The 27,389-nt window shown below is 32.3% G+C and overlaps 2 protein-coding genes and 1 long non-coding RNA gene across 8 annotated transcripts; 2 read left to right on the top strand and 1 right to left on the bottom strand.

Annotated features, from left to right (window-relative positions):
* Positions 1-64: 64 nt before the first annotated feature.
* On the top strand, positions 65-6,893 carry LOC141455201 (uncharacterized). Of its 6 annotated transcripts, XM_074130076.1 has the most exons (4): positions 65-123; positions 194-258; positions 5,449-5,528; positions 6,246-6,893. In XM_074130076.1, the coding sequence occupies exons 3-4, from the start codon at positions 5,478-5,480 to the stop codon at positions 6,378-6,380; spliced, it is 186 nt and encodes a 61-aa protein (XP_073986177.1). In that variant the 5' UTR covers positions 65-123; positions 194-258; positions 5,449-5,477; the 3' UTR covers positions 6,381-6,893. The 6 variants fall into 6 exon arrangements, with proteins under 6 accessions (XP_073986177.1, XP_073986176.1, XP_073986179.1 ...); XM_074130075.1 differs by having other exon boundaries at positions 117-258; XM_074130078.1 differs by lacking the exons at positions 65-123; positions 194-258 and adding an exon at positions 611-675.
* On the bottom strand, positions 4,125-5,112 carry LOC141455203 (uncharacterized). Its single transcript, XR_012459161.1, has 2 exons — positions 4,804-5,112; positions 4,125-4,506 (listed from the first exon to the last, which is right to left on the bottom strand). It is a non-coding gene; the product is annotated as an uncharacterized lncRNA (long non-coding RNA).
* A 3,759-nt stretch (positions 6,894-10,652) lies between the features above and the next one.
* Smox (Smad on X protein) lies at positions 10,653-26,967 on the top strand. Its single transcript, XM_074130070.1, has 9 exons — positions 10,653-11,237; positions 13,089-13,124; positions 13,998-14,179; positions 14,292-14,417; positions 16,375-16,524; positions 17,040-17,153; positions 17,918-18,028; positions 18,450-18,594; positions 20,824-26,967. The coding sequence occupies exons 1-9, from the start codon at positions 11,041-11,043 to the stop codon at positions 20,945-20,947; spliced, it is 1,185 nt and encodes a 394-aa protein (XP_073986171.1). The 5' UTR covers positions 10,653-11,040; the 3' UTR covers positions 20,948-26,967.
* The last annotated feature ends 422 nt before the right edge of the window (positions 26,968-27,389 follow it).

Genomic DNA, 27,389 nt, shown 5'->3' on the forward strand with positions numbered 1-27,389 from the left:
ATTCTTGTAATTGGTGACTATTAACAATGTATGCAATGTAAAGGTGTAAATTATTTACTTTAAATTTTTTATTAAAAAAAAATACACTGACAAAATTTAAATATATTTTTTTGGAAGTAAAGGGTAAAAAAAGTTCTAGCGCTGTACCTTAACTCGGCTTTAAGAAAAAGCTTCCTAACCTAAGCTCTTTAAGGTTACAGGTCCTTGAGTTGGTGTAAGTGGATTTCGATAATTTGCAGTCAGACTGAAAAATATTTAGTGAGTATTCAAATTATTGTTCAATTTTAATAGGATATTTTAGTATTTGTTTATATTCACTATAACAGTGCGATTTAATGCTGAGGTTGGATGTAAAACATTATTAATGTCCACATACTACTAATTTAGTCGAACACAACATATTCTTCGATATTGGCTATATTTAGAGTTGTTCAAGAATAAACAACTTAGTTTTAGTTTAGAAATGAATAACTTTACAATCAATATTGAAAGAAACTGTTATTGATAAGACTAATTAATAACTTTGACCTTGTAAACACAAGATATTCTATCTTATTTTTTTTTTATCTTCAAATTATTAACAGTAATTGCGTGTTACAATTTAATAAATTTAGTGTGGTTTAACATTTTTTGCTTGATAATTATAGTAGTTCCATTAAAGAAGAAATGGAAATGGTATGTTAATCCGTTCAAAAGTGGTTATCATTTAATATATTTTACGTGAGGTTTAGCTTATTTTCGTTTAAGTATTCTTGATCAAAGTTAGTATTTGTTTTTTTAATTTTTGACTTATACTTTGTTTTGACATTCTTGGCTACCATAGTTATCTTTGCATAATTCGTAAACTACTTCAAGGTAATAATATTTTATTTAAACATATTGATCGGATGTTATTAACATACTTCTTTGTTTCATATTTGTAGGGTTTAAACATAAAGTAAGTTAAATTTCAGACAAATTTTGTTTGCACCAACCATTAAAATCTTATCAGTTGTTTCTTAGGGCTCTCAAATATAGCCGTTAAGAATGATGTCCATGTTTGAGGAGATTGATGATTGCAGTAACGCTCAGCCATTATGTATGGCTGATGTACATATCTTGGAGGTAGGCTAGATTTTTCTATTTGCCACCAAGCTAAGTTAGGGAGAGTTCCATCCTAGAAAACGCTCGTTCTATACCTATACCACAGAAGAATCCCATTATACAGTTCCCCTTCATTTGGTGGCCCCGAAAAGGAAGACTTCTTCAGCCAAAACAGAGTTTGTATATCGCTGAGGACCTTTTCTGCATGATGATGAGTTTTAAATTCTGAGAAATTCTGTTTAGCCAACATATTGCCGGCTTTATTACCTTGCGAATCATCATGTCACCTTAAAATTCTTCTCAGAATAGAAGGGCACTACTCCTGACGTTTCATTTGCTCGATTTGAGATATGTCTTTTCATGTAATCTGCTGGATTAGAGGTTTGTCTTTGCCCGCAATTCCTAATGCGTCCAGTACAACCCTAACTCTTGTGAGTATTGTCATTTTTCTAGCATCTCCCAATAGCTGAACTCTTGATCCATTCCAGCGCTTTGACCCTTGCTAATTACTTAGCTTGATAGGTGGAACAGCATTCATAAAGGTAAAATCTACGTTAAGAGATAATAAGTGTATATTATATATGCAATGTGAGCACTCTAGCCCATAACGATAAATTGCTGGAACTCAAAATTTTATATATCGTCAGAGAAACTCAACTTCCTTGGGAACTGATAGAATGTTAGCGTTCAAAAATCCCCAACCGAAGTTACTATTTTGATAGTTAGCTTCTCTGTAATCTGTCATTTCAGTATAATTTACGATCATGCCAACTTATATGAAGAAGAACAATGAGAAAACTATGTGCGAACATGGTGCATAACTTTTATCTAAACAATTTTTCAAGAATCAATCGATTAAGACTATTGCGAGAGAGAGAGGAGTGAGTGGGAGAGGCTTCTGTGGGCTTAAGTTGGAATGGTTTGAAGCTCTTGGAAATTTCGTCGTGGGAACGGTTTAAGTTTCGAGTGTGATTCGCCTAGTTTATCTTGGTTAATTAGGAATTTCTAACCCATCAAAGTGTCTTCGCATAACTTACGAGGGTCGTTTGAAAAGTCCGTGCAAAAATAAAAACTACTTAATTTTTTGGGGTAAACCTTTTTTATTTTTCAACAGTCTCCTTTTAGGCTTATACACTTCGTCCAACGCTGCTCTAGTTTGTTGATCCCTTACGAATAAAAAATTTGTCCAAGTCTGAAAAATAGCCATTCGTTTCTGCAATCACCTCCTCGTTTGAATAAAATCTTTTTCCCGCCAGCCATTTCTTCATATTGGGGAACAAATAGTAGTCCGAGGGAGCCAAGTCTGGAGAATAGGGGGGATGTGAAACGAGTTGGAACCCTATTTCCATTAATTTTGCGACCACAGCTGCTGAGGTGTGAGCTGGTGCGTTGTCGTAATGGAAAAGGACTTTTTTGTGGGCCAATCGTGGGCGTTTTTCTTGCAGCTCGGTTTTCAAACGGTCCAATAACGATGAATATTATGCACCTGTAATAGTTTTACCCTTTTCCAGATAGTCGATGAGGATTATTCCTAGCGAATCCCAAAAGACAGTCGCCATAATCTTTCCGGCCGAAGGAAAGATCTTCGCCTTTTTTGGCGCAGATTCCCCCTTGGTAACCCATTGTTTAGATTGTTCTTTGGTCTCAGGAGTGTAGTGATGTATCCATGTTTCATCCACAGTGACGAAACGACGCTTAAAGTCCTGCGGATTCTTCTGGAACAGCTGCAAACCGTCCTTGCAACACTTCACACGATTTCGTTTTTTGGTCAAGCGTGAGCAATCGCGACACCCATCTTGCGGATAGCTTTGTCATGTCCAAATGTTGATGCAAAGTATTATGTACCCGTTCATTCGAGATGCCCACAGCACAGCACTCTTCTGTCATCCATCACCATATCGTGGATTTTATCAATGATTTCTGGAGTAGTAACCTCAACAGGGCATCCAGAACGTTCAGCGTCACTTGTGCCCATATGGCCACTCCGAAAATTTTGAAACCACTTGTAAACTGTTCTAATCGAAGGTGCAGAGTCACCATAATGTTTATCAAGCTTCTCCTTAGGCGTTTTGCCTTTCATAAAGTAGTGTTTAATCAACACACGAAATTCATTTTTCGTCCATTTTTTGAAAATCACTCGACTTCCTCGATTCAAACGAATGCCAAACACAAAGAAATAGACCGATCTGGCTGAAACTTGGTGTGTGTTCTTCCAAGAGATGCTACTAACTAAACATAACCTCGATACGCGCCAGTAGTGCTATCTCTCTGACTTTGCACGGACTTTTCAAACGACCCTCGTAAGTTGGTTTGGGTCTTTAATTGCTCCCCAAATGATAGTTCTCCATATCTAATCAAAAGTACAATCCAGCCATCAGTTTGAATATAACATTGCAACACATGCGTGGTTACTTCAAACGTAATAGATAATTTTGTGCCTTATCTTTCGCCAAAGACGATAATTTAAGACATATGTGTTTTATGGCAAAATAAAAGGCTTTAGAGTCGATCAATTATATTGTATTATTATTTCTTATTTTTTTTCCATTTCGTCATTTAAAGCTGTGTGATGTTCTTTTATTTTACGTTTCTATAGAAACCAAAGAATTTTGAAATTTTTTTTTTTTATTTACAAAGCACATTTATCACACAACAAAACATACGAAAAAAGAACATGGACCCGTTCTTAAAATTTGAGGTTGGTTAACAAAAATAATCCTATTTATAAACATTCAGATTAAGTCCCCCCCAAACAGGAGTAAAAATAATTATTTAAAACACTTTTAAAAAAAATAATAATAAAATTAAAAAGTTACAGAAACAGAATCTTTTAAAAAAACAAAAATTATTATTTCCTAGTGTTATAAACGAAAAAAAAATATTTCGTCTTAAAAAAAGTAACGAATTTTTCGTACAAAAAGAAAATGTAAGTGAAAATAATATATTTTCAGTTTAAAATTATAAAACAATAGAATTTAGTACTTGTTTATATAATAATATAGTAACAAAATTATTGAAACCTTTCTGGGTTATATTATGCATTCTTAAAAGGTTAGGTTATTTTAAATAATTTGGTTTTTTCATGTAGTCTTATTTATTGGTGTGATAGTGTGTACTTTTTCTTATCATTTTTTTTTTGTATAATTTATACTTTAGATATGATAAGTGTTTCAGTTTAATTTTGCTACCGTAATAGTTCATAAACAACGAATTGGGTTTGTAAGTTTTTTTTTTTATTTTTACATACATATATATTTAATGTTGCTTCGTTAGTAGTTTACAAAATTGAAAGAGCTACTTGCTCCATGCAGTAAATCGGCTGATATACCACTACATTTTAACGGCTTCAGTATGCCGATAACATCACGGCCGATCCTGGCATGGTTGCTACCTTGTAGATCATCCTAAGACATTCTCAAAGGCCTGTAAGATTAAGAACAGACCATCTATATTAGGTCTAATTTAAACCAAAAATCCCTTTCCCTCAATTAAAACCATATTTCCTTTCGAAACCTCACTCAAATCCATCAACTTGGACTCCTATCTAGATAGGCGGGGTAAATATAAAATCGTCATACTTCGCTCAAAGTAGCTGAACTATATTGCCAGTACAAAATTTAAAGGAAGTATTAAATAGAACAAAAGACGAATTACTATTTCCTACTAGCTTCTGCAACGAATTATATATAGGACATGCGTGTGCACAAAAATCGTACGTACCATGTTCAATGCTCCTTTTTATAGCGTGCATCTCATCGTCTTCACGTGCATAGAACTTCCATTCATCTTCAAATTACCCAAATCCTGATATTACCTGATTAACTAGTCTTTCCTATTTATCCCAAACATTCTCCAACTTTCTTCCGCTCTACAAACGTCTTAAGGTTGTAGGTTGGTTGGCTTTGCGACCACATTGATGCTTCTTGATGTTAGGTTGTCCAGAGCGGGCAGTCGGCTAATTTCGGCTTGAATCGCTGTAAGAACGCATTTCTCGAGATCAAAACAGTATGGGGGCCTCTGGCGTTATTCCCAAACCTGAGCACTCTATTTTAATGCTTTGTAAAAGAAAAATTTGGTTAAATACAACGTACATATACTTTAAAAAACTACTTTTTTTTTCAATATCTATAGAAATCAAAATATTTTGATTTGTAAATTCATTTTTTAGAAAATTTCCCTTAATGGCGAGACAAAATAATAAATATGTACTAAACAAAATTAGGTGGAGGTTTGCCATAAATTCATTTATATGTTTAGTATAATATTTTCTCCAAAATTTATGTTATATTATTATACATTAGAATAACCGTTGGCTAGCTATTTATACTTTACTAACCTTGAATATATATTTAACTTTCTTTTCAGATTATCACTAGCTAGGTTCCCAGTCTGAAATGCAATTATCTAAAGTTGCCAACTATGCTCTGAGGCTTTCATTTGCACAGGTAAATCTTCAGTTATTTTTAAGTATTACTTTACTTTAAAAATTATTTTAATTTTTATTTTTGACCACGAATTGTCAAATATGGGCAGGTCATGAATATGTTTTTTTAGATCCATTAATTAATCAAATCTCGCTAGTAATATCCAAATTTTGCTGCAGCATCCTGCAGGTATAAGGCAATATACTCGTAATTCCTTCCTTTTTTGGCAGACATATTTTAGCTGGAGATTAATGGTCATAGCAATAAGCACAAAGCCCTCAAAAATCTGTTTTTTTTTTGTTTTTTTTAGTTCTGCTCAGATTTACTATTTTGAAGATAACTAACTCTTTCACCCAATATGTTTGGGGAATAGATAAGTCTATCCAAGGGAGTTCCAGGATGGTCCCACAGGTGATTGACTGATGTTATAAACCCCCAAGGTTTTGGGCCATTTCAAAGCCGTATATGAGGGGAAGGTATTTGGTCCCAAGTGTTCATGGTTTTTACGCAGCTTTTATCTGATAAGCAAGCTAGGTTTCTAGCACCACAAGTGTGTGCTTAAACAACGCTTCCACCTTAACTTTTCTTATATTGTAAGTGCTGTTTCCTGGCCTAGTGATGCTAGTATTTCCAAATCGCAAATTATTATAATTTAAAAATTTTTACCTCCTATTTCGTCACTTTTTTTTTTAATATACTTATCTATTGGTTTATTTTCATATATTTCCTGTATTCCAGAACAATGTGACTTCCGTCAGAGGTTCCAGCGATCGAGTAATCGGGCCATCAGCGTTTTTAATGGCAGCCTTTGGCATTACACTGTCAACGTTTAGTTTAAAACAGATGTTAGCATCACAAGGCAGAAGATGTTAAAAAAATTAAATTAAAAAAATAATAATTATTATAATAAGGATTTATAATATTAATTTAACATTAAGTATGATCCTCGACCAGCGTATAATTTAATTAATATTTGCATGGGAGAAAATTTCATTACGTCCTTAATTTTTTTTTTTTTTTTTTTTTGTAACCCAATTTTAAATGTTAAAAAGAAAAGTCAAAAAAAAGCAAGAGATATTTAATTTGATCCCAGCATCTTCAAAGTAATAAAATACATAGACTTCCCTACTAATTATACAAATGTATTTGATCTAGCAAAAAAAGTAAGAAGTTTTCGTTTTTCATTATTACATTATTCATGTGTACATATTTTTATGTAAATGGATAATAATAATTAATATTATTATATTAGAATTTTGTATGTAATGGGTTTGTCGTAGCGATTTTCTTATATTTTCTTAGTGAAGATAAAAAAAAGCAACCAGAAAAGAAAAGTAAGTGGTTTATTTTATACTTTAGTGCGTATTAAATATTATTATGAAATGACTTAAGATTTATTTCATTAAATTAAAAAAATTCTCTCACGGTTTCTAACTAAAGTTACTAAAATTATCCTGTTTATAAAACTATAAATTGCAACCAAAATGTCACAAAAGAAGAAAAACCTTCTCTCTAATGAGCTAAACCAAATTTTATTCAGGGAAACTTATTCCCCGTTTTCAGATCTACAATGTAGGATATGTGAGACTGTGGATTTCACAGGAATATTTGGGAATTCACAGGAATTCTTTCACTCCCTTTACCCACCTATTAATATTATTAGTTTTATCCCTTCACATGCTTGCTTTAGATGTATAGCACGGAAGTTTTTAACCCTAACTGGTTTTGGGACTCATCATCATCTCGTATCTCATCAGAGGGTAGATTAATTCCATTTGGTGTAGAGATTTTAGCTTCAATTATAAATATGAGTCCAGCAAGGTGTAGTAAAAGACGAGAAAACAAAAGTAAAGTCAAAATCTCTACATCAAATTAAATTATCTACCTCTCATGATGGATGAAAGATCGAAGTAACCTAGTAACCGGTCAGGAATAAACATGCGTTTATTCAACAACGGCTAAAATATAGAGGTATCATTATCCAGCACTACAGATTTAACCACATTTTCAGTTACTAGGGTTTTTTTTTTTGCAACAACGTGTGAAATTTAGAAGTAGAGAACTGAAGGGTGTGTAAAATGAATGTAACTATAGAGTAAAAGCTAATAGATTATTAACTATGGTAAATAAAATTTGTATGTGTGTTTAATAGATTATCTATATTAATATATGCGCCACGGTAGCCGAGCGGGTTAAGAGGCGAGACCAGCAAAGCTATTATGCATTGTGGTACTGGGTTCGATTCCCGGTCTTGGCCTTGGATTTTTATTTAATGGTTAAATGAGAAATAGTAAAGAACGTTTGCTAGTCGCCTCCGTCCACGACACCTAGTAAATGGTAGTTGGACGTTAAGCCCCGCCTGAAAAAATAGGCGATTACTTTACTAACAGATTATTCCTTTATATATAGTATCATTTATCCTACCTACTCTTGTTAGGTCTCATAAAATTGTAACCATTTTTATTCACTTAAGGCTCTCCTAATCAAAGAAGTTTAGAAAAATAAAATTTCAATTTAAAATAATCAGGAGAAAAAAAGTTTTTTTTTTAAAAAAAAAAAAACCTAATTATTATGCAATGTTACTGACAAGAACAAGTAATTCTGCAATAATTTCGTTTGTAATATTGTAAAAGCCTTACTGAACAATTTTAGCAATTTAATATAGATCCCTGTGTTTGTACCTTAAGGAACAATGAAGAAAAATTTTAGTTTGGGCTATTTTACTAGTTCAAGGAAGATCTGCGCTAAATAAGACGCTGTAAGAGAAATCCCTGACTTGAACTATGGTTTAGTGTTATGATTAATTTTCCACTGGACAAATTGAAAACTTGGCTGATTATTGTTAAGAATTTTTTTAAAAAAAAATTCAAAGCCTGAGCATAAAATATCCAGGGTACACTTAAATCCATGAGGTTCCAAAATATATTCAAATCATGGATAAATATGAACAATTCTAATTATTAGACCAATCCATTGGCCATTGATAGATCGTGACTCTGGCCACAAACGGGGAGGGAAAAAAAAAACATCACATCTCTGGACCATAAAACGCTTCCTTTATCACATCTTATTTGGAGCATATCCTAAACATGGGTTTTGTAACCTGACAAATGAGTTTATTAAATATGTCGAAATTGTGAAGAGCCACTGGAAGAGAAATTAACAAATTGAAAATGTTTCCATTCATAGGAATTAATTTAACTTTATTAGTAATTATTTTTCAACGCCCATCACAAAATTTCTGAAGTTGAACAGAAAAGAAATGACCCAAATTAAAAATTCTCTTTAAATTTATTTAAAAAAACGGTAAATTTTGCAAAAATTTAAGAAACATTTCATAATAATGTTTTCTTTTCATTAGCCATTGGTTTACCAATGACAAAAAAAACGCAATCAATATTTCTAATGCATACATATGTACTAAAAGAGATAAGGCTAACAATTGCCTCGTAAAAACGCTTAACTAACGTAACATTATTTTTGTTTTTCTTAAAAGTTAAAGAATTAGTAGACAAAGTTTTGACTTATTTTAGATTTTTCTTCTTTATAAAGTGAGAAATACTAGTAAGACTGAATTCAAGGAAGGTAAGAAATACAGTATGTTCTAGGATGGTTGACTGATGAAGATCTCAAGTCTTACATGATTCTTATTTCCCACACCCTCTAAAAGGTAAAAGATCTTTCCCAGAAATAATTTCCCAGACTATCCTACTATATCGTGAGACAAGATTAGAGAAATGATGGGAGACCTATGGCCCGCGGTACCGCAGCCGCAAGAGACTTATTGTGCCAGCCCCCTTTTTTGGAATCTTGTAGACGTAAGACGTAACCTCCCCTACTAAGAAGGTTGAGGACTTTCCCTACTAGATTCTTTTTTGCGCTACTATCTCCTTTGGTCTCCAAAGTTCCTAAAGGTTTCATAGCGTAACCACTCGATTGCAACAGAATCGAAGAGCAGGTGAGGCCGTTTCCTCCTCTTCCTGACACAATTTTCACAGAAGTTCCGAGAGCTAACAAGCCCCACCTTATTCAGATTACAATACCGTAACATATCCCTGAGCTGCAAATCTTCCAAGAATTCCCTTGAGAGGGTGTCTTTCTCAAATGCATTGAACTTCAGTATTGGTTACAGTTTTATATAACTTAAAGTATAAAATTGATTATTACTTATTAAAAATGTGGTTTAAAATATCATAATGGTGCGTATCATAAAAGAGGTCGATTGTCTTGACATCTGCATCCATTTTTGGACCTTTATAGATGCTGTTTTCAAAGAGTTATGACAAAACCTGAGGACAAAACACCATAGAAATACTCTTCAAGTCTAAAATTGGATAAAATTCTACATCAGAATGTTATACGGAGTTACATGCGGTTCTATGGATTAGTAGAATTGCTGTGGCGGTGTTTTTATGTTAGAAGTTATGAACAAAAACTAGTACACCTTTAGTCTTGAATATTTTTTTTTTAAGACGGAGTAAGTAGTAAGTGGAAATCCAATTCAGAATTTCTAGAGTCATGAAGCCAGATTACTGCTTACTAAGCAGGTATGTGTGGCACCTATAGTCGTCATAAAATGGCTAAAAAATATTTGAAGGCATTAACAATTGGGGCAGTTTTTCAGTATCCCTCCTTAACATAAAAATTAGTAGATACTAACTGCAACTAACAGATAAGTTAATTAAATTGTAAGAATTATGCTTATTCAAACAAAATTTCCTTAAAGGTAAACATTTCACGGGCAGTGAAGCCATCTGGATGTCCGAGAGAATTGCGACATTCGAATTGATTACTCTCCACTTCTTAAATCTGAACTAAATCTGGTTTCAGAAGGGAGTTCTAGGGGAAAAAGAAAATGGAATTTTTAATTAGTAAAGGTACCTTTGGCTGAAAAAAATATAATAAATCTGTCTGAAGTAAATTGTCATTTATTTATTGTGGTCCCCTTAAGATCAACATTGCATTTATACGTGACTTAATTAAATAATTTTTTTTTACATTAAACCAAAGTATGAAATAATCCATTTTAAATAAAAAAGAAACCTATAGAAATTAAAAACTATTTCTCGAAGAAAGGGAATTAAATAAATTTACACATAATTTTTTTTTGTATTTATTTCTTCACCAGTGAAGTTATTTCATTAAAATAATTTTTTTATTAGATTATAAATGCTTTTATATAATTAGAATAATTATAATATAATAGTAAGAAAGATAAAAAAAATAATAATCTGGTATTCTATTTTAGAAATAGGAACTACTTTATTTGTGACGCTAATTGCGGATGAATAGTCTGGAGTTAGACGATTGTGTCAAGTCAATGGATGTGGTTATACGAGTGTAATTTGCTCTCTTAGTTATTAAAAGATCGTGTTTGATTGATATATATTTATTTTTTTTATTCTAGAAAAATTTTGAAGAGTAATTTTTTTTTATTAAAAGGACCTTTTTGTTAACAATATTGCACGATCCTTATAATAAGTGAAACAAAAAAAAAAAAACCCTCGTCCTAAATGTAGAAAACAAACATATAATGTCGTCTATGCTACCCTTTACACCGCCTATAGTAAAACGTCTACTTGGTTGGAAAAAAATACCTGGCGAAGAAAAGTGGAGTGAAAAAGCTGTTAAAAGTCTTGTAAAGAAGTTGAAAAAATCTAATGGTTTAGATGAATTAGAAAAAGCTGTCACGACGCAAGATCCAACAACAAAGTGCATTGTAATATCCAGGTACGAGTAACCATCATCCATGCCCTCACCCAATATATTCCATGTTTAAGCAAACTTTACCTTGATAAGTTTAATGATTTAATAAATATTTTTTGACATAAGTTATGAGAAATTGGTGCTTTATCGAAAAAATAATTGCATAAAAAGACCATAGTTCCTTATAGGCTCGCAATATTAATCTTAATTTATGCATGATACTAAATTGTAATAAAACTATGTATCTTTTCTAAATTTTCTTTTCGTAATTTAAATAAAAATATCAATCGGCGATTATGATTTGATACTAAAGGTTTTAAACTAAAGGTTATGATTTGTCTACACTCGTAATTTTGTTTTTAAGAAATACTATTCTACCTTTTACATTGATGAAAATTAAACTATGTGTACTACAATAATTATAATTTGTATTCTTGAAATGTCTAAAACGTAGAACTATCTTTCGTTTATCCCTAAATAAGTATAGTTTTCCTTTTCCAAGTAGAAGTCTATTCTTATTAATTAACTTAAATAAACAGGGACTCCTATATTTTATCCCATAATCTGCTACCGGTTGTTTGGATGTTACTGACTCATCATAATGATAAGTTTATTCAAGTGGACTAATTTAGTTAATAATTTTATAAATTAAATGATTATTCTAGACTTATCTAATAAAATGAAATAACTGTAGCCAAACTTGCCCACATATTTTATTGAAATGGATATTTTTGGGGTATTTATTTTCTTTGTTAAATTTCTTGAGAGCATAATCTGTTCACTAAGTTTATTAGTTCCTTAAATGCAGACATTTCTTTTCGTTATAAACATGTTTATCGAAAGAATAAATAAAGTTTTGGCATATTAACATAGAAAATCAAATCCATGATGTTGATGTTCTGCAAGTTTCTTTCTGTTCTTTAGTCTTGTTTTCTTTATTTTTAGATCTTGAGTATTCTTTTAAATTTTGAGTCCTTATAGTCCATTGATTAGGATCCATTGATCCTAATTTTCTGGATCTTATTAATCTACTGTGAACAGAAACGTTACGAGATATTACCTAGTTAGGCCGGGCAAGTTGACAGATTTTTGGCTGATATGCGCTGTGACTCTTACAATCACTTGTTTCTTAAAAAAAAACTTTAAATTACTTTTATACTCAATCTTTACAGAGCAATGTGATATTGATCTAGCCTTAGTAATTCTGTGATTTTCTCATAGAAAGCCCACAAATAATGTGGTTGACTAACAAGTTGGAGACGTCTCTTACAGCTTCGTTTTTTGGAAATCCATATTATATATATTTTTTTGTTCAAACATCATCCATTAAGCACCATAAAATGCTTCTGAAATATTTTATAACCTTAAATTACTTCTTTAATCTTGGAGGAGTTGTCGATTAGCTATTTTCTGGTTGCCCTTATGAAAAACAAAAAAAAAACAAGATAAGATCATTACCTCCCTTGGAATGTTCGTTCATTTCCCGGCAATATGCCTTTTTTTTAAAAACTAGATGGTTTTCTTTGTTGATCAAGTTAATCCATTTAGTACGGTAAGATGCTGTTTTCCAAATTGGTTATATAAGTTGTTAAAAAAGTTTTAAATTTTAATGAGTTATTTTACTTTGATAAAGCCAACTCCAGACAAACTTTGATCTCTGATTGTGTACAATAGGATTGAACTGTTCTATCCCAACATTTAACTAATAAGGAATTGACTAATTAAGGATCAAATACCTGGATCAAATACTTGCTTTTCTAGCTGAATTCATTATGAAGAAAAATGAAATTCTTCATGTTTCAAGAAACCTGTTCTGCCAAATGTTTGTACTTTTTTTAAAAAATATTCTAACATAATTTTGTTTTGTTTTTACAGTTTACGGCCCGAGAAAGGTGATTTATCATATTGTAGGTAAGTGAATTGATCTAAAGTTGCTCTTTAATTATTTTTAGTTTTTTTTACATAAAATGAACTAGCCATTTCTTCAAAAATCCTAGCATTATTGCGGGTACCCCATTCTAATTACCTTATACTTTCAAAATTATAATAATAATCCATGCAAGACGCTTCCTAATTTTTCTTGAATGATAGCAACGCTCTCTTCTATCCGACGATAGAGATAGCAGCAAGCAGAATCGCGTAGCGCAGCACACCTGACAATACTCACTTCTTGATCCTCGATGGCGGCATGGTTCTCCGTCAATTCTGTTGTTCACTGTCACTTTCTTTCTGGCTATCTCTCATCTCCCAAGTTTTTGATCATGTCTGCTAGACTTTACTGTACAGAGGGGATGGGCTGCTGTTCACCACTCGATTAAAAATCAACAAATATACCTTGGGAGATATCCCAAGAGAATTTTTTTTCTATCTTATCCATTTCGAGAGTGTCTTCTTGTGAAAATCGACAATAAATATTTTTTAAATTAATGGTACCATAGAAAATACCATCTTAAAAGGTTAGGGTCGTTGAATAGGAGGTTATTATTGAGCCCTCTCATCATGAACTGAAAATAGAATTTATCTGAGATAAATACAATCTGGATAACTAAATTTCTTGGTATGTAAACTTTTCCTTATAATATTTTTTCTGTATCTTTTGCTTTTTATTTATTTTCATACTTTAAAGTCTTGTTCCACAGTTATATTAAAGATGATTGGGAAAACAGAAAAGAATTTTTTGTTTTCTAATTTCAACATGAACTTTTATTTATTTGTTTTCTTACAGCTTCCTACAGATTTTTTTCTTTTTTAAATAAATCAATTTTTGATTAATTAATTTTCTAGGGGTGCCGTTGTATCACAGCGTAAAGGTTTGCCCCATGTAATATATTGTCGTCTGTGGAGGTGGCCAACATTACATTCGCACCACGAAATTGCACCAATTGAAACTTGCACATACGGTTTTGGTCACAAAAGAGACGAAGTCTGCGTCAATCCATACCACTACAACAAGGTTGAACATCCCAGTAAGTGTTCTTAGATTTTTTTTTTTTTTTTTAATGAATAGAATTCTCAACCTGACAATAATTTATTTCATAATCATGTACTCGCTGAATAACAACAATTTGCCCTTACTAGGTGTAGGTGTGGTAGTTGGAAGGGTGGAGGGGACCGTGGTTGAAGGCCAGGGTGGGCCTGGCCCTGCAGAAACATCAGGCTACATCTCTGAAGATGCTGACAACATGGATCAGAGTGATACTACAAGTAAGTATTCAAGATTGTTCCTATGTATTTTGAGGGCACCATGACTCTGGGATCAGTAGAAAGTTCAAAATTTTACATATATCTGGCTGGCCACCATGATTGGAAAGATTGGATGTGTCCAGTAGTTTGTGTTGTTAAAGTTTAGGATCTCAGGGTACCTCCTTAGGCAGCAAGTTCTCTAAAAACAAAAAAAAGTGACTGATCTTCTCTCCTTCTGGAATGATTGAATTAACTTCTGTGTTTGACAGCATTTTTCAGCCGATTAAGTAAGTAAGGCTGGAAACATAGAGGAGCGGCGAGCAAAGCGAAGATAGAGCAACGCTATCTATAGAGAGTGTTTTCGCCGCTTTGCTCGCCGCTCCACTATGTTTCCAGCCTAAGTTTGGGCATCACATAAAATCCACTACATACTTCATGAAGATACAGTGTACCAACCTACCTTTAAGTGCTAATGTCTCGTAGATTTTGCGTCTAATATAATCCTGAATAGACTAATGTTGAATTATTTATTGTTGGATCCGCAACGCTGGATATCAGTGATTTCATCTGTCACAAACACTCTTCTTTTCCTGCTCTCGTAATGAGGGTGTGCGACCGTCACTGCAATAAGAATTGTTCTTTTTAATAGCTTTCCTACATTGTAAAGTAAGAACATTTCAAAGAAACGTCCCAGATTTTTCAAGTATGACGTTCCCAGCTCCCCAACTTGTTCAAATTTGTCCCTTGAAACTTGTTCTGCTTCAAGGAAGCTCGTATAACGTTTCGTTATCTTCTCTTAAAAACATTTAATATCCTTTAGAGGGTCTGCTTTTAATGTACAGATAATAGCATCCAACACGCCATTTCATGCGGGAAAAAAGGAGAAAACTTAGAGCGAATTCCGAAGAATTCTGATCAGCACCAGTAAGATATTCTCTTCTGTGTTCAGCGAACCTTAAGCTTCCTTCTGTTTATTCTTTTCCAAAAGCATGTCCTTCTACCTTCTTCGAATTCAATAACTGATACATTGTTCATTGTAGTCGTTTCCAATCTTTTGCTTTTTCTTTAGGTTAAACTTCAGCTATTTCAACATCATTCAGTAGCTCTTGTAGAGATCATTTAGTGAAGCTGGATGCCAGTAGAACTATAATGTGGTATTAACGAGTTCACTGTTTGCTGATAGTTCTTAATCCAAACTTTCTAAAACTATTCAGGAGTTTGTAATTCTCATTATCAGGAAGATGGCATGTTTTTTTTTATCTACAACTGTTTTGATTGTATACAGATCAATCTCAAACGTTATAACAAAAGTAAGACTACGATTAGATTAGATTAGATTAGACTAGGGCGGCTTCAAGGCCTACGCCACTGCGACCCCTTTGGATCTGTTGTGGCTCCCCTCACTATAAAGCTCACCCTCTAGACCTGTCCTTTTAATCAGACTCTTAATGCTGGAGAGCGACTCTTGGGTAAAGCTCACAGGCCTTGGTTTTTCCACCCCGAGAAGTAACATCCTTAGCCACACGAGCCCTAAGACCACGATGCTCATATTTTAAAAACTATCTCTTCATAAGTTAGCTTTCTTAGATTAGTTAAATGTTTAGAAAACAAAATATAATTACGCTGAGAAAACTTCTGATTTTGAGTAAACATATTTCATTATCAATTTCATAACTGGCCAAAGACCAGTTAACTCTTAGATCAAAGAAAAACACCAGTAAAATTTACTAGTAAAACAGTAAATTTACAGTTTTACTTTTTGTTGTTTTCTTAACTTAAATGTCTAAAAAAAGGTGAAATCTACTATTACGATTCTTGTTCGAAAAGTCGATGAAAGAAGAAGGGCAGTAGTAATAAAAAGAGGTACAAAGAATAAATACTAAAAAATCTCATCAAACTTTTTGCTTACGGCTAATGCAAAAATTATTTGTATTTATTCAATGTTGAATTTTAAAGGAAATCTTATTTTTTTTACCAGGTCTTAGTCCAACACCAGCGGTGGACACCCAGCCAGTTATGTATTGTGAGCCATTATTCTGGTGTTCCATTAGTTACTATGAACTCAATACCAGGGTCGGTGAAACATTTCACGCATCTCAACCTTCCATTTCTGTTGATGGTTTTACAGGTTAGTTTTTAAGTGTTTATTAAGATTTATCATAGATATTCTGTGATTTATTCGAAAAGTTCCAAGTTAGTTTGATATTGCTCCACAAGTATTTGTCAAATTCTCGAATTTAAGCAACATACTAAAATCTCTATTACATTTTTATAACATATTAGTTTCCATAAACTTCATTTCATAATTTTCACAAAAATATTTCACTGGTTATTAACATTTTAAGTAACACACATAACCACCATGTAACCTCTCTCACTTAGTCAGCTAATACATTGTGAAACGTAAACATAGACGAAGTCCCATTCTTCTCTTGGCCAATTTGATTTAATCAACCTCTTATGTCAGATGAAAATCCAAAACTTGCCAGGAATACAAAAATAAATCAGACACGGAAAATTTTAACACTCCTGAAGTAATGAAAACATCAGTTCCATTTTATGTACTTTTTTTTTTATCATTTCACTGTTGTACAGGTAATAATTGTACTGTGAATGCATTAAAGTTTATTTATTATTTTACAGATCCAAGTAATTCAGAAAGGTTTTGCCTTGGTCTGCTTTCTAATGTAAATCGTAATAGCGTTGTGGAACAAATTCGAAGACATATTGGTAAAGGAGTCCGCTTATACTATATTGGTAAGCTGTATATTTGATTTTTTTTTAATTATTTCTGTTTTTATAAATTCCTTTTTTTGTTCATTACTATTATTATTCGTCTTCGTGAAATAGCAAAACTTTAGGTCATCCAAAATCTTAGTAGGGCACTTATGTTTACCATTTAAAAAAAAACCTAAAAAATTGCCAATTGCAGATCAAACATCTAGATTATACATGGATGTCCCTGAATTCTCACAGCATTTCGATCTAATGGGACAATTCTCTTAAGGGTAACCAGCGTTTTGTTGTATCATCCCAAAATCTCAATTTCGACTCAAGGTCACCTGAAATAGCTGGGCCTAGAACGTGGTGGCAGTTTAGATTCAGGGGGAGATGGAAGATGTGCAAATACACCTTCTATAGGACTGCGATGCCAGATATAGAAGATTTCCTAATCGTGATTAGGTCCATCAGACCATTGGTCTTTTGAGATGCCCTTTGCTGGTAAAAGGTCTTATTCTCTCAGTACTACCTCTTTGACGTCAACAACAGCCCAATATGCCCTGGAATCTATGTTAGAGAATGTTTATTGCTAGCTAGAATAATGCTCAATTTTGATTCAGTCAATTTTTACAAGGTACAAAAACTTTCAAAAGACTCTCGTAAACACCTCAAGCTTCGAAGTAATAATAAATATTTTTGCTATATACCTTTCTTTATATATATATATATATATATATATAATTTTTACTCTTTATAATTTTGATTAATCTGTATTTGCTAATTCTCTTATTAAATGCCAGGTGGTGAAGTATTCGCGGAATGTTTGTCTGATTCAGCCATATTTGTACAAAGTCCTAATTGTAATCAGAGGTATGGTTGGCATCCTGCTACTGTTTGCAAAATTCCACCAGGTGATCAAATTATATTTTTAAATTTCATTTTATTTACACAAGAAAGAGTTGATAGTGATTGAATACTACGATATTGAGAACAAGAATGGATTTTTTCACAGGAAATATAGAATTTTAGGGCATTTTTATGTAAAGAAAGAGGGTTTTATATGTTTTTAAAAACAAAATATGAGTGAACAGCTCAAATGGATAAAGGTAGAAAAACTAGCTCTTTTACAAAACACGAACGTTTAATTTACTAACTTGCGCGATGTAACCAGACGTTGTGACAACTACAAATGTACAGGATGTGCGACATCTTGTCATTTTAATGTCAATACTTTGATTGGGTTTATTTTTATCTTACCTTCTTCAAAGAAGATATTCGAAAAATTAGAATTACTAACATATTACAATAATTGAAATAATATTTCTTTTCTAGGTTGTAATTTAAAAATATTTAATAATCAAGAATTTGCCGCATTACTGTCACAATCAGTTGGACAAGGTTTTGAAGCTGTCTACCAATTGACCAGGATGTGTACCATTAGAATGTCATTTGTCAAAGGTTGGGGGGCTGAATACAGGTTAGGAAACCAGTTTTTTGATTTTATAATTTTTTTTTTATATATATATATTAAGAATATTGAAAAACGACTACTACCGATGTTCTATAAAACCAATGAGTTCCATTTGTACAGATATAGATTTGTCTTTTATTTGATATGATTGATTAGGCTTCTGTCCTGAAGTGCCTAAACTTCGTTAGTACACAGTGTTACCATGCCAACTACATAATAACAGTTAGAATCAAATGTAAACAATAATTTCTAAAGTCTAAAGAAAATTGACGACTCCTTCGATTTTATTTTCCAAGTAATGTACTAATTGAATACGAGGGGGTACCCAAAAAAAAACCGGAATTATTTTTTAAAAGCTATTTATTTACAAATTTTTTACAGAACAACCTTATCCCCTTCAAAATACTCTCCATTACAACTAATACATTTGTCCCACCGGTGCTTCCACTGTTCGAAACATTTTTTGTAGTCATCTTTAGAAATGGCTGACAGCTCCTTCTTCGTTTTTTTCTTGACCTCTTCAATGTTGTCAAATCGGTGACCTTTCATGCCCTTTTTCATGCGTGGAAATAAGAAAAAGTCGCACGGAGCCAGGTCAGGCGAGTAAGGTGCGTGGGGCAGCGGAACCATGCCATTTTTAGCCAAAAACTGTGTAACAGAGATGGCTGTGTGTGCAGGTGCATTGTCGTGGTGGAAGAACCAGTCTCCTGTTTGCCACAAATCGGGTCTTTTTTGGCGAACACTATTGCGCAATCTTTTCAAAACTTCCAAATGCAAGGTTTGATTGACGGTCTGACCTGGGGGGACAAACTCTGAATGGACTACGCCTTTGGCATCAAAAAAGCAAATCAGCATTGTTTTGATGTTTGACTTGACTTGACGACATTTTTTTTGGTCGGGGTGAAGATGACGTCTTCCATTGGCTCGACTGATGCTTTGTTTCTGGGTCATAACCATAGCACCATGACTCATCACCAGTAATGACCTTTGACAGAAAGTCTGAATCAGTTTCAAGCTGTTGTTTCAAAGCACGACATGTTTCAACTCGATGTTCTTTTTGATTGTCAGTCAGAACTCGAGGAACAAACTTGGCAGCAACCCTTTTCATCCCCAAATCTTCCGTTAAAATTCGCTGAACCGAGCTCCAAGAAAACCCACTACTCTCTCACAGTTGATCAATTGTCTGTCGACGGTCTGTGAACACCAGCTCTCGAATTTTTTCAACATTTTCGTCGATTCGGGCAGTTGATGGACGTCCAGAACGAGGTTTGTCATCAATCGACATGTCGCCATTTTTAAACCGAGTAAACCACTCATATACTTGAGTTTTTCCCATAGCATCATCTTTGTAAGCTGTTTTCAACATTAAAACACTTTCAGCAGCATTTTTGCCGAGTAGAAAACAAAATTTCAGAGCTGCACGTTGTTCACTTAAACTTGCCATCATAAAAAACGAAAAAAGAACAAAACAGCGCTGGTAAAAACAATCACTGCAGATGAACAGAACAAGCCAGGCAGACAACACAGGCAGGACTGAACTGGCAAGGAATTGCGCTATACACGTCTAGCGGCAGAAATGCGTACTACATAAGCTCCATGCGCGGCAACGCAATTCCGGTTATTTTTGGGTACCCCCTCGTATACTAGATTTATGACTTAAAAATTTTTCCCCAAAAATTTCATTATTTGTTTTCTGGGAAAAAAAAGTGAAGGCAAGTGCACAATTTTTTTCCTGTCATTTGCCCTTATATATTTTAGTTCTGTGTCTTGTGTATTGTTAAGGAAGGGGCTAAATTAGTTGCTGAAATCTTGTTTAAAGGGAAATTCCGCAATTGGAAGTACCACTTGGTTCAATTGTATCGTTCTATTCTGTAGACTTCGTATATTTACCTAGCATACACAATCTTGTATAAATTTTTTGATTAATCATTTTTCGATTTTTTTTTTTTTTTAATCGATTTAGGCAAGTTTTATCGATTATCAGTTTGGTAAAGTTTCAGCTGTATTTTTTGAATACAATCTGTGTAGTAATGCTGGTAAGGAAAATATGTCTAAAGTTTAAAGTGATTAAAAACAAATTGAGTTAGAACCTGTAGAAGAATAAATAAAACCAAAATTATGTACTAGATTTCTATACAATGTTCGAATAATAGCGGAAAATACTATTTTTATTATTTATTTAATTTGTTCATTATAACCTTCATTGTAACCTTTATTTCTTGTTGTATTTTCTAGACGACAAACTGTAACCTCAACCCCTTGTTGGATAGAACTACATTTAAACGGGCCATTACAATGGTTGGATAGAGTATTAACTCAGATGGGCTCGCCCAGACTACCCTGTAGTTCGATGTCATAACTTTTTTTTTATATTTATATATAAAGATGGTTGTAAGTTGTTATATTTTTATATCTACTATTCTCAATTTTTTTTTTTTTCAATTTTATTTTTGCTCTGATTTCATTTTAAAATGTAAATCACTAATTTGCATGGCATCTTTAGAAGAATAATATTTCAATCACATTATTTGCAAACATTGTTAAAACTGTTTAATAAATTAATGAAAGTGCAATAGCTCCCTTGAAAATACGTACATTTTGGTCTGAAATGTAGGATACTTAGGTGAAATAGTTCAGGAATGGCTTTTTCTTTTAAAAAAAGGGAAAGTTCCTATAGAATTTTGGTTTTAGTTTTGTTGACTGGCAGGAATACACTTGTGTTCATAACCAATTTCTTTACAAGGAGGAGGCTAAACTAGTCGATGTTTTTTTCGCAGAAGGCCATAATAATTGCCGGGCTGTTTGGCGAGAGGACATGATCTGATAAAAGAAAGCATTCGTGACTGTATACAGTGGTTAGAAATTCAACTTTTAAAAAGGAACATAGGCTCAAATTATAGAGGCCACAAACGTTTTTTTTTTGAAGAACCATATGTCACTTAACCAAACAAACCAATCTCCAAAAGACCCACTTTATACTATTATTTTTTGCGTCCACCATACTAAGTTTGAGAATCTGGTCTCTTAGTTCAAAATTTATCCCAGAAATATTGTGCCAAGAGTGCAGGGGCTTATTACTTTGTAGCATAATCCCTTCATAATCTTTTTTTTTTTTTTTTTTTTTATCTCTCCAACATTTCCTTATCCGCTGCTAAGTCTGGAAAACTGTGGTCATTCCCACCCAGGAGGAAAATCTCGTCGACTTCCCCCCCCCCGTTAAAGTATCCAGGGAAGATTTCGTGGCCAACTTTGTTCCCGAAACAGTCGATACAAATAATCCTCTGCAGATAATAGTGGAGAGGGGGGTCACATTTGAACAGAATTTACATTTTCTGTTTACAGAGTGCCCAGGAATCGTATTATTGAACCTTTTTATTTTGTTTTCTACAACTTTCAAGTCTTCTGTAACAGATCTATATCAATAAACAGTTGGTACTTTACATAAATATCTATATTTTTTTAATTTAAAATTGTTGTGTTCAATGTTAATATCTGCCCCACTGATGGGGGGGTAGCTTTGAACACAACATAAAATAGAAAGAAATGATATTACTTTACTCTGAATCTACCTTTTCTATCAGTTATTTCTCTCACTACTACATTACTTTCTCCTTTAAACCACTCTGAAATCTAGTCCAAAAAATCAAGAATGACTCAGTTCGGGGATGTTGTACCCCCGAAGTGGGTGATGGGTTTTTAGGAAGTTTGAACAAAAAAATATTCGGGTTTGTTGCGCTTCTTAATGTAGTAGGTTCGGACCACTTTCCCCTTCTCCGCGATTAAACAGAAAAAAAAGTCCCAAACTTGCAGTGGTCGGTAGGGCGGCACATTCTAACTGGTGATGTTGAAATGTGGTGTGCCCCTCTCCTTCCATAAAAGAAAATATAATATCCAAACACTTTTTTTTGCAAGCAAAAATAGACCTTTCTGTAAATACTAGGTTTTGAAAATACGAATTCCAAAATATTAAATATGGTGACTAACAATACTTTTTACACCTTGTCCACTACAAATCTTCACCAAAGCTACAATAAAAATTTTTACTTCCACCTTACAAAAATATAACATTCCTCAATACTGGACTTTACCAAACAATGAAAACGGAAGGGAAACTCTGTGTCAATTTTATACACAACAGGTCTACCACCAACATATGGAGAAAATTACCCAATCATAAATGTTTTTTTTTTTTTTAAATATTTGGCGAGAAATTAAAACTGTTCAAAGGAATATAGGCCCCCCCCCCTGCTCTCCTATACATATTTATTTTTTATTTCACAAACTCGCTTGAATTAAATAAAAAAGTTGAAGACAAATCTAGTATATTGGCTTTAGTCAACAAATCTTTTACTTCTCATATGGTGCTATAGAATTCTTGATTATTTTTTTTCTCTTTAGAACTACACTTTTTCTCAGTTCTATCTTATTTATTCTTATTTTTTTAAAAAAAAAGAGTGTTTTCCATAATTTGATTTCAATTTTACGAAAATTAATCCTCCTGAAATACTTATAATTAAAGTAAAAATAAAGTTGTTATTATTGTATTTTTAATTTTTTTAAATTTAATAAAACAAAAACAAAAAAACTGAAATAAGAGAGGAAGATCCGCCAATACATGTAAAGAAAAAAATTATATATTTGTAAATATAATTAATAATTTTATTACTTAATAATATTTAAAAAGAATGAGAAAAAAAAATTAAGTTTGTTTATTATTACTACTTCAAATTTTATTATTTGCATTTCATTATTTATTTTTATTTTTTGGAATATTCCTCATTTCAGTTTTGCGCAGATTTTACAAGAAGCAAATTAGTTAAAAACATTTTTTTTTTTTTTTTCCTAATGTTTGTAAATAAAAGTAAAATTGTGAAGTTATTTTGCAAAAAGCAAAAAAATTATAAGTGTTATTGTAATGCATTGTTCAAAGTTCAAGTTTTTCTTTTGAAAACAAAAAGGCTAGCAACTAAAAAGAAAATTCATACCCACAAAAAGAAACACAAGACACTCAAAAGAAAATGAATTAATGTTACCCATTATATTTTTAATAACATATTTAACAAATTTTTTTTTTAATTTAATTTTATTTCGTCTAGATATACGTATATATACTTTATTAAAAATAATTAAGAATTTAAGAGAAATGGACTTTTTAACCTTTAATGTGTTTGTGTGCAGTTTTATTATAAGCATAAATCTGTGCATAAAAGTGTAAAAAAAAAATCATTAATTAAATTGTGTTTTTCTCCTAAAAAAATGATGGAGAAAGTGAGAAAGCAAAAAAATGCGAGCAATAATTTGTTTAATAGATGCAATAAAAGTAATTTTCTGGGAGGAACCCAATTTCCCAAGAAAATTACATACATATATATATATATATCTATTGTTGTCCCAAACAGGGGAAAAAAATATCATAAAATATGTCACTCAGCTGATAATGAATATAATTTTCTCTTAAGAGACATGCAGAAATCTACTGGATTGTCGTCTTCCGTTTTTTTTTTTTTTTTTCTTCTGTGGAAAATCGGAAACTCGGAGATTTTTTTCCCCCTCTCTTCTTAATTGTTGCGTCTTAATCCCGGGGGTTTGAATCCAGCCTGATGGTTCTTAGAATTTCTTCTCTTCCTAGCTCACTCGCCCGGTAATGGAGCCGATCTTATCTAACGAGTGTACATTCTGGTGGAGGCCGATTGTGCACTTGGAAAAAAAAAAAAAAAACTCCGGGCCCCACATGAGGTGCCCCCTTAAAAAAAAGAAATAGTCACGTCTTAAAGTGTTAATTGAGATCTCCCAACCTATTCTTTCTATATTGTGCTTTCTGCTAGAGGTTTTTTTTTGTTCTTGTATCTATTCAGGGCCGGATTTAGATGAAAAGAGGCCCTAGGCTATTCCATTTCTTGTGAGAGGCCCTTTCACCTCCCATTTTTATGTTTGTAAATTACATAAGAGATAATAAAATACATCATTACTGTGATCTACATACGTATATCAATATTTTAAATGAAACTTGTTGTTATTGGTACTACCCTTTATAACTGTTCACTATTTTTAGAGTGTAATTTTAATTTTGCTAACAATTTGAATATAGGCCCCTCTTGATCTTGAGGCCCTAGGCTAAAGCCTAGTTAGCCTATTCGAAAATCTGGCCCTGTATCTATTATCTTCATTTTTTCGCTGACACCATGTACTCTTAACTATATCTATGCTAATTACGATCAAGACCAATGCACCTACAGATGCAACATCTTTTAAATTTTAGTAAATAAAAGTGGATGTGCTGCATTTCTTTAGAATACGTCTTAAAATGTCAATTGAGATCACAACCTATTCTTTCTATATTGTTCTTTCTGCTAGAGGTTGTTCTTGTATCTATTATCTTCATTTTTCGCAGACACCATATCCATATACTCTATCCATCCTAGTACGATCAAGACCAATGCACCTACAGTTGCAACATCTTAGTAAATAAAAGTGGATATGCTGCATTTCTTTAGAGTTTTGAAGTGTTATTTTTCGCTTTATAGCAACTTTTAGCAGAAAAAAAAAAGCTGAGGGTTTTAGTTGTTAAAGTACATGCTGAAAAGTAAAAACGTGTAAAAAATTCTACACAATAAGTGAAGGTATATATTTTTGCTAAAACAAGTACGACAGGTTTTTTTAAGTGTTGAGGTTATGGTGTTACAAAGACAATAAAATGATGAATCCAAAGAGATTAAAAAATATAATGATAGCGTCTAAAGAATGTTCACCTTCAACAACGGCTTTAAGTAGCATTTCGTTTCCGGAAGTCTTCACAATCCTTTTATTTCTTCAGGTTTAATCCCAGCTTTTACCTGATAACCTCACTTCATTGCCTGAATCGGCGTTAGTTACATGCTCTTGGCAATGGAAATCAGAATAATTTTGAAAAGTCGCATCACTGAATCATTTCCCCTCCACAAGGCTCGCGGTTCAACCAAATAACAGTAGCTAACTGCTCTATAGTTTCAAATACATAAATAACTAACAATAAAACCTTCTTTTTTTTAAACAGTAGCTAACTGCTCTATAGTTTCAAATACATAAATAACTAACAATAAAACCTTCTTTTTTTTAAACAGAAGCTAACTGCTCTATAGTTTCAAATACATAAATATCTAACTATAAAACCTTCTTTTTTTTATCTCGTCTCTATAAAATTTTAGCTAAATTAATACCAGCTGAGGGTCCCATTTTTAAACAACGTAAACAGACATCCATATAAAAGGTTACTCCTTCTTTCGAAGGACCTGGACGAAAGAATATCCTCCCTCTGTGGAATTCTGTAAAAGAGCTGTTTTCAAAGACGACCGTTCCCTACAAAAAAAGAAAAAAAAAAGATGTAGATTGTTGGACAACTTATGTAGAATATTGTGTGGCATGTAGGGCCTAAAATCCCGCCAGCTTAAAAGTTCCAGAGGTGCAGTTCTTAGAACAGACGTTGGTTCTTTGCCACTGAGATTAGGAGTCAGATAGATCGCACAGATTGGATGTGTAACAAACGATCAAACCACCCTCATTCGGCTCAAACTTGGCTAGCAGCAGGTATCCCAAACCAGAAAACATTTTCTAGGACTTATCAGTGACAAATTTTTATGATGATTTATTTTTCCATTATTGCAATAAAATAAATTAATACACACTCAAACGCCTATTTCAAAAGTGAATTGATAATTTTACCTTGAACGTAATTATTGGGTAAAATTGGATTTGTTAATAAAATTAAGTTTATTGAAAATATGAATACCTATAACTTCTTTTTTTTTAATTATCATAATTATTCAAGATATTTTCATTAAAAAAAATTAATAGCATTTTTTAAACAAAAAAATGGAAAGAAAAAACTAAAAATGAACTTTTGAAGTGTATACGAGTGTTTTATAAAAAATTAAATAATGATATTATCTAAACAGACACATTTTTTTTTTTAAATGTTTATATTAAATAAAGGAGAATTGATGTGTAAAATTAATTATATAAAAAAATAAAAGTGCTGGTGTCATTTTTCTTAAAAAGTCAAAAAAATTTTAAATAAAATGAACTTTTATACATATTACGTAAATTTAAGAATTTTTAATTTTTTTTTTTAAAAACTAGTCAGCTGTTAGAAATTTAAAAACAATAAAATTGATTTCTTTGGTTCTTTTTTTTTAATTAAATTTAATTTGTAATGTTTGAAACAAATATAATACTAAAAATGAGGTAAACAAAATTTGGGTTGATGCAATAAAATATAAACAAAAGAAATTTTCTATTAAAAATAAAAACAAGTTTTCCCTGCTGCTTTTCTTCATCCATTTATGTTTCCGGTTTATACGTATATATTAAAAAAAAAAGATGCAGGAAGCAGCGAGCCACTAACGTTGAAGACGTAGAATAAATAATACATCGTCTGAAAATAGTACTTTACATCAAGATCAAACGATTAATAACGCGATATTATAGTCTTGAACAAGTAAGACTAATTTCTCGTCACGACTATTTCTTGCTTTAGTGTACGTGGAAAAAGTATAATGAAGGTTATTATACTTACTGATGGTTGAAATTTTACCGTAAAACGTGAAGGTAAAATTGAGGTTATAAATAGTTATCTAAGAATTTAGTAAAAATAGTAAATACTATTTTTTTTTTTTAAATAAAAAGCCACCCCAAAAAAGGTAAGATTTTGAAATTCTTTGCTTTTGAGTTCGCTGATTACATACCAGAAGTCTGAAAACTAAAATCATAAAATTTTGCACGGTTGATTTGTTGATTTGCGTCAAAATAAAATGTTTATTGCAACA

The sequence above is a fragment of the Rhodnius prolixus genome, unplaced genomic scaffold (genome assembly GCF_049639745.1).
Source record: "Rhodnius prolixus isolate KJV_2025 unplaced genomic scaffold, Rpr scaffold_33, whole genome shotgun sequence".
NCBI classification, from domain to species: Eukaryota; Metazoa; Arthropoda; class Insecta; order Hemiptera; family Reduviidae; genus Rhodnius; species Rhodnius prolixus.

Coding starts and splice junctions, on each gene's coding strand:
- LOC141455201 (XM_074130076.1), top strand. CDS start 5,478: ATGCAATTATCTAAAGTTGCCAACTATGCTCTGAGGCTTTCATTTGCA. Junction 5,529..6,245: donor TGAGGCTTTCATTTGCACAG/GTAAATCTTCAG, acceptor CCTGTATTCCAG/AACAATGTGACTTCCGTCAG.
- Smox (XM_074130070.1), top strand. CDS start 11,041: ATGTCGTCTATGCTACCCTTTACACCGCCTATAGTAAAACGTCTACTT. Junction 13,125..13,997: donor GGTGATTTATCATATTGTAG/GTAAGTGAATTG, acceptor TTAATTTTCTAG/GGGTGCCGTTGTATCACAGC. Junction 17,154..17,917: donor AGTCCGCTTATACTATATTG/GTAAGCTGTATA, acceptor ATTAAATGCCAG/GTGGTGAAGTATTCGCGGAA.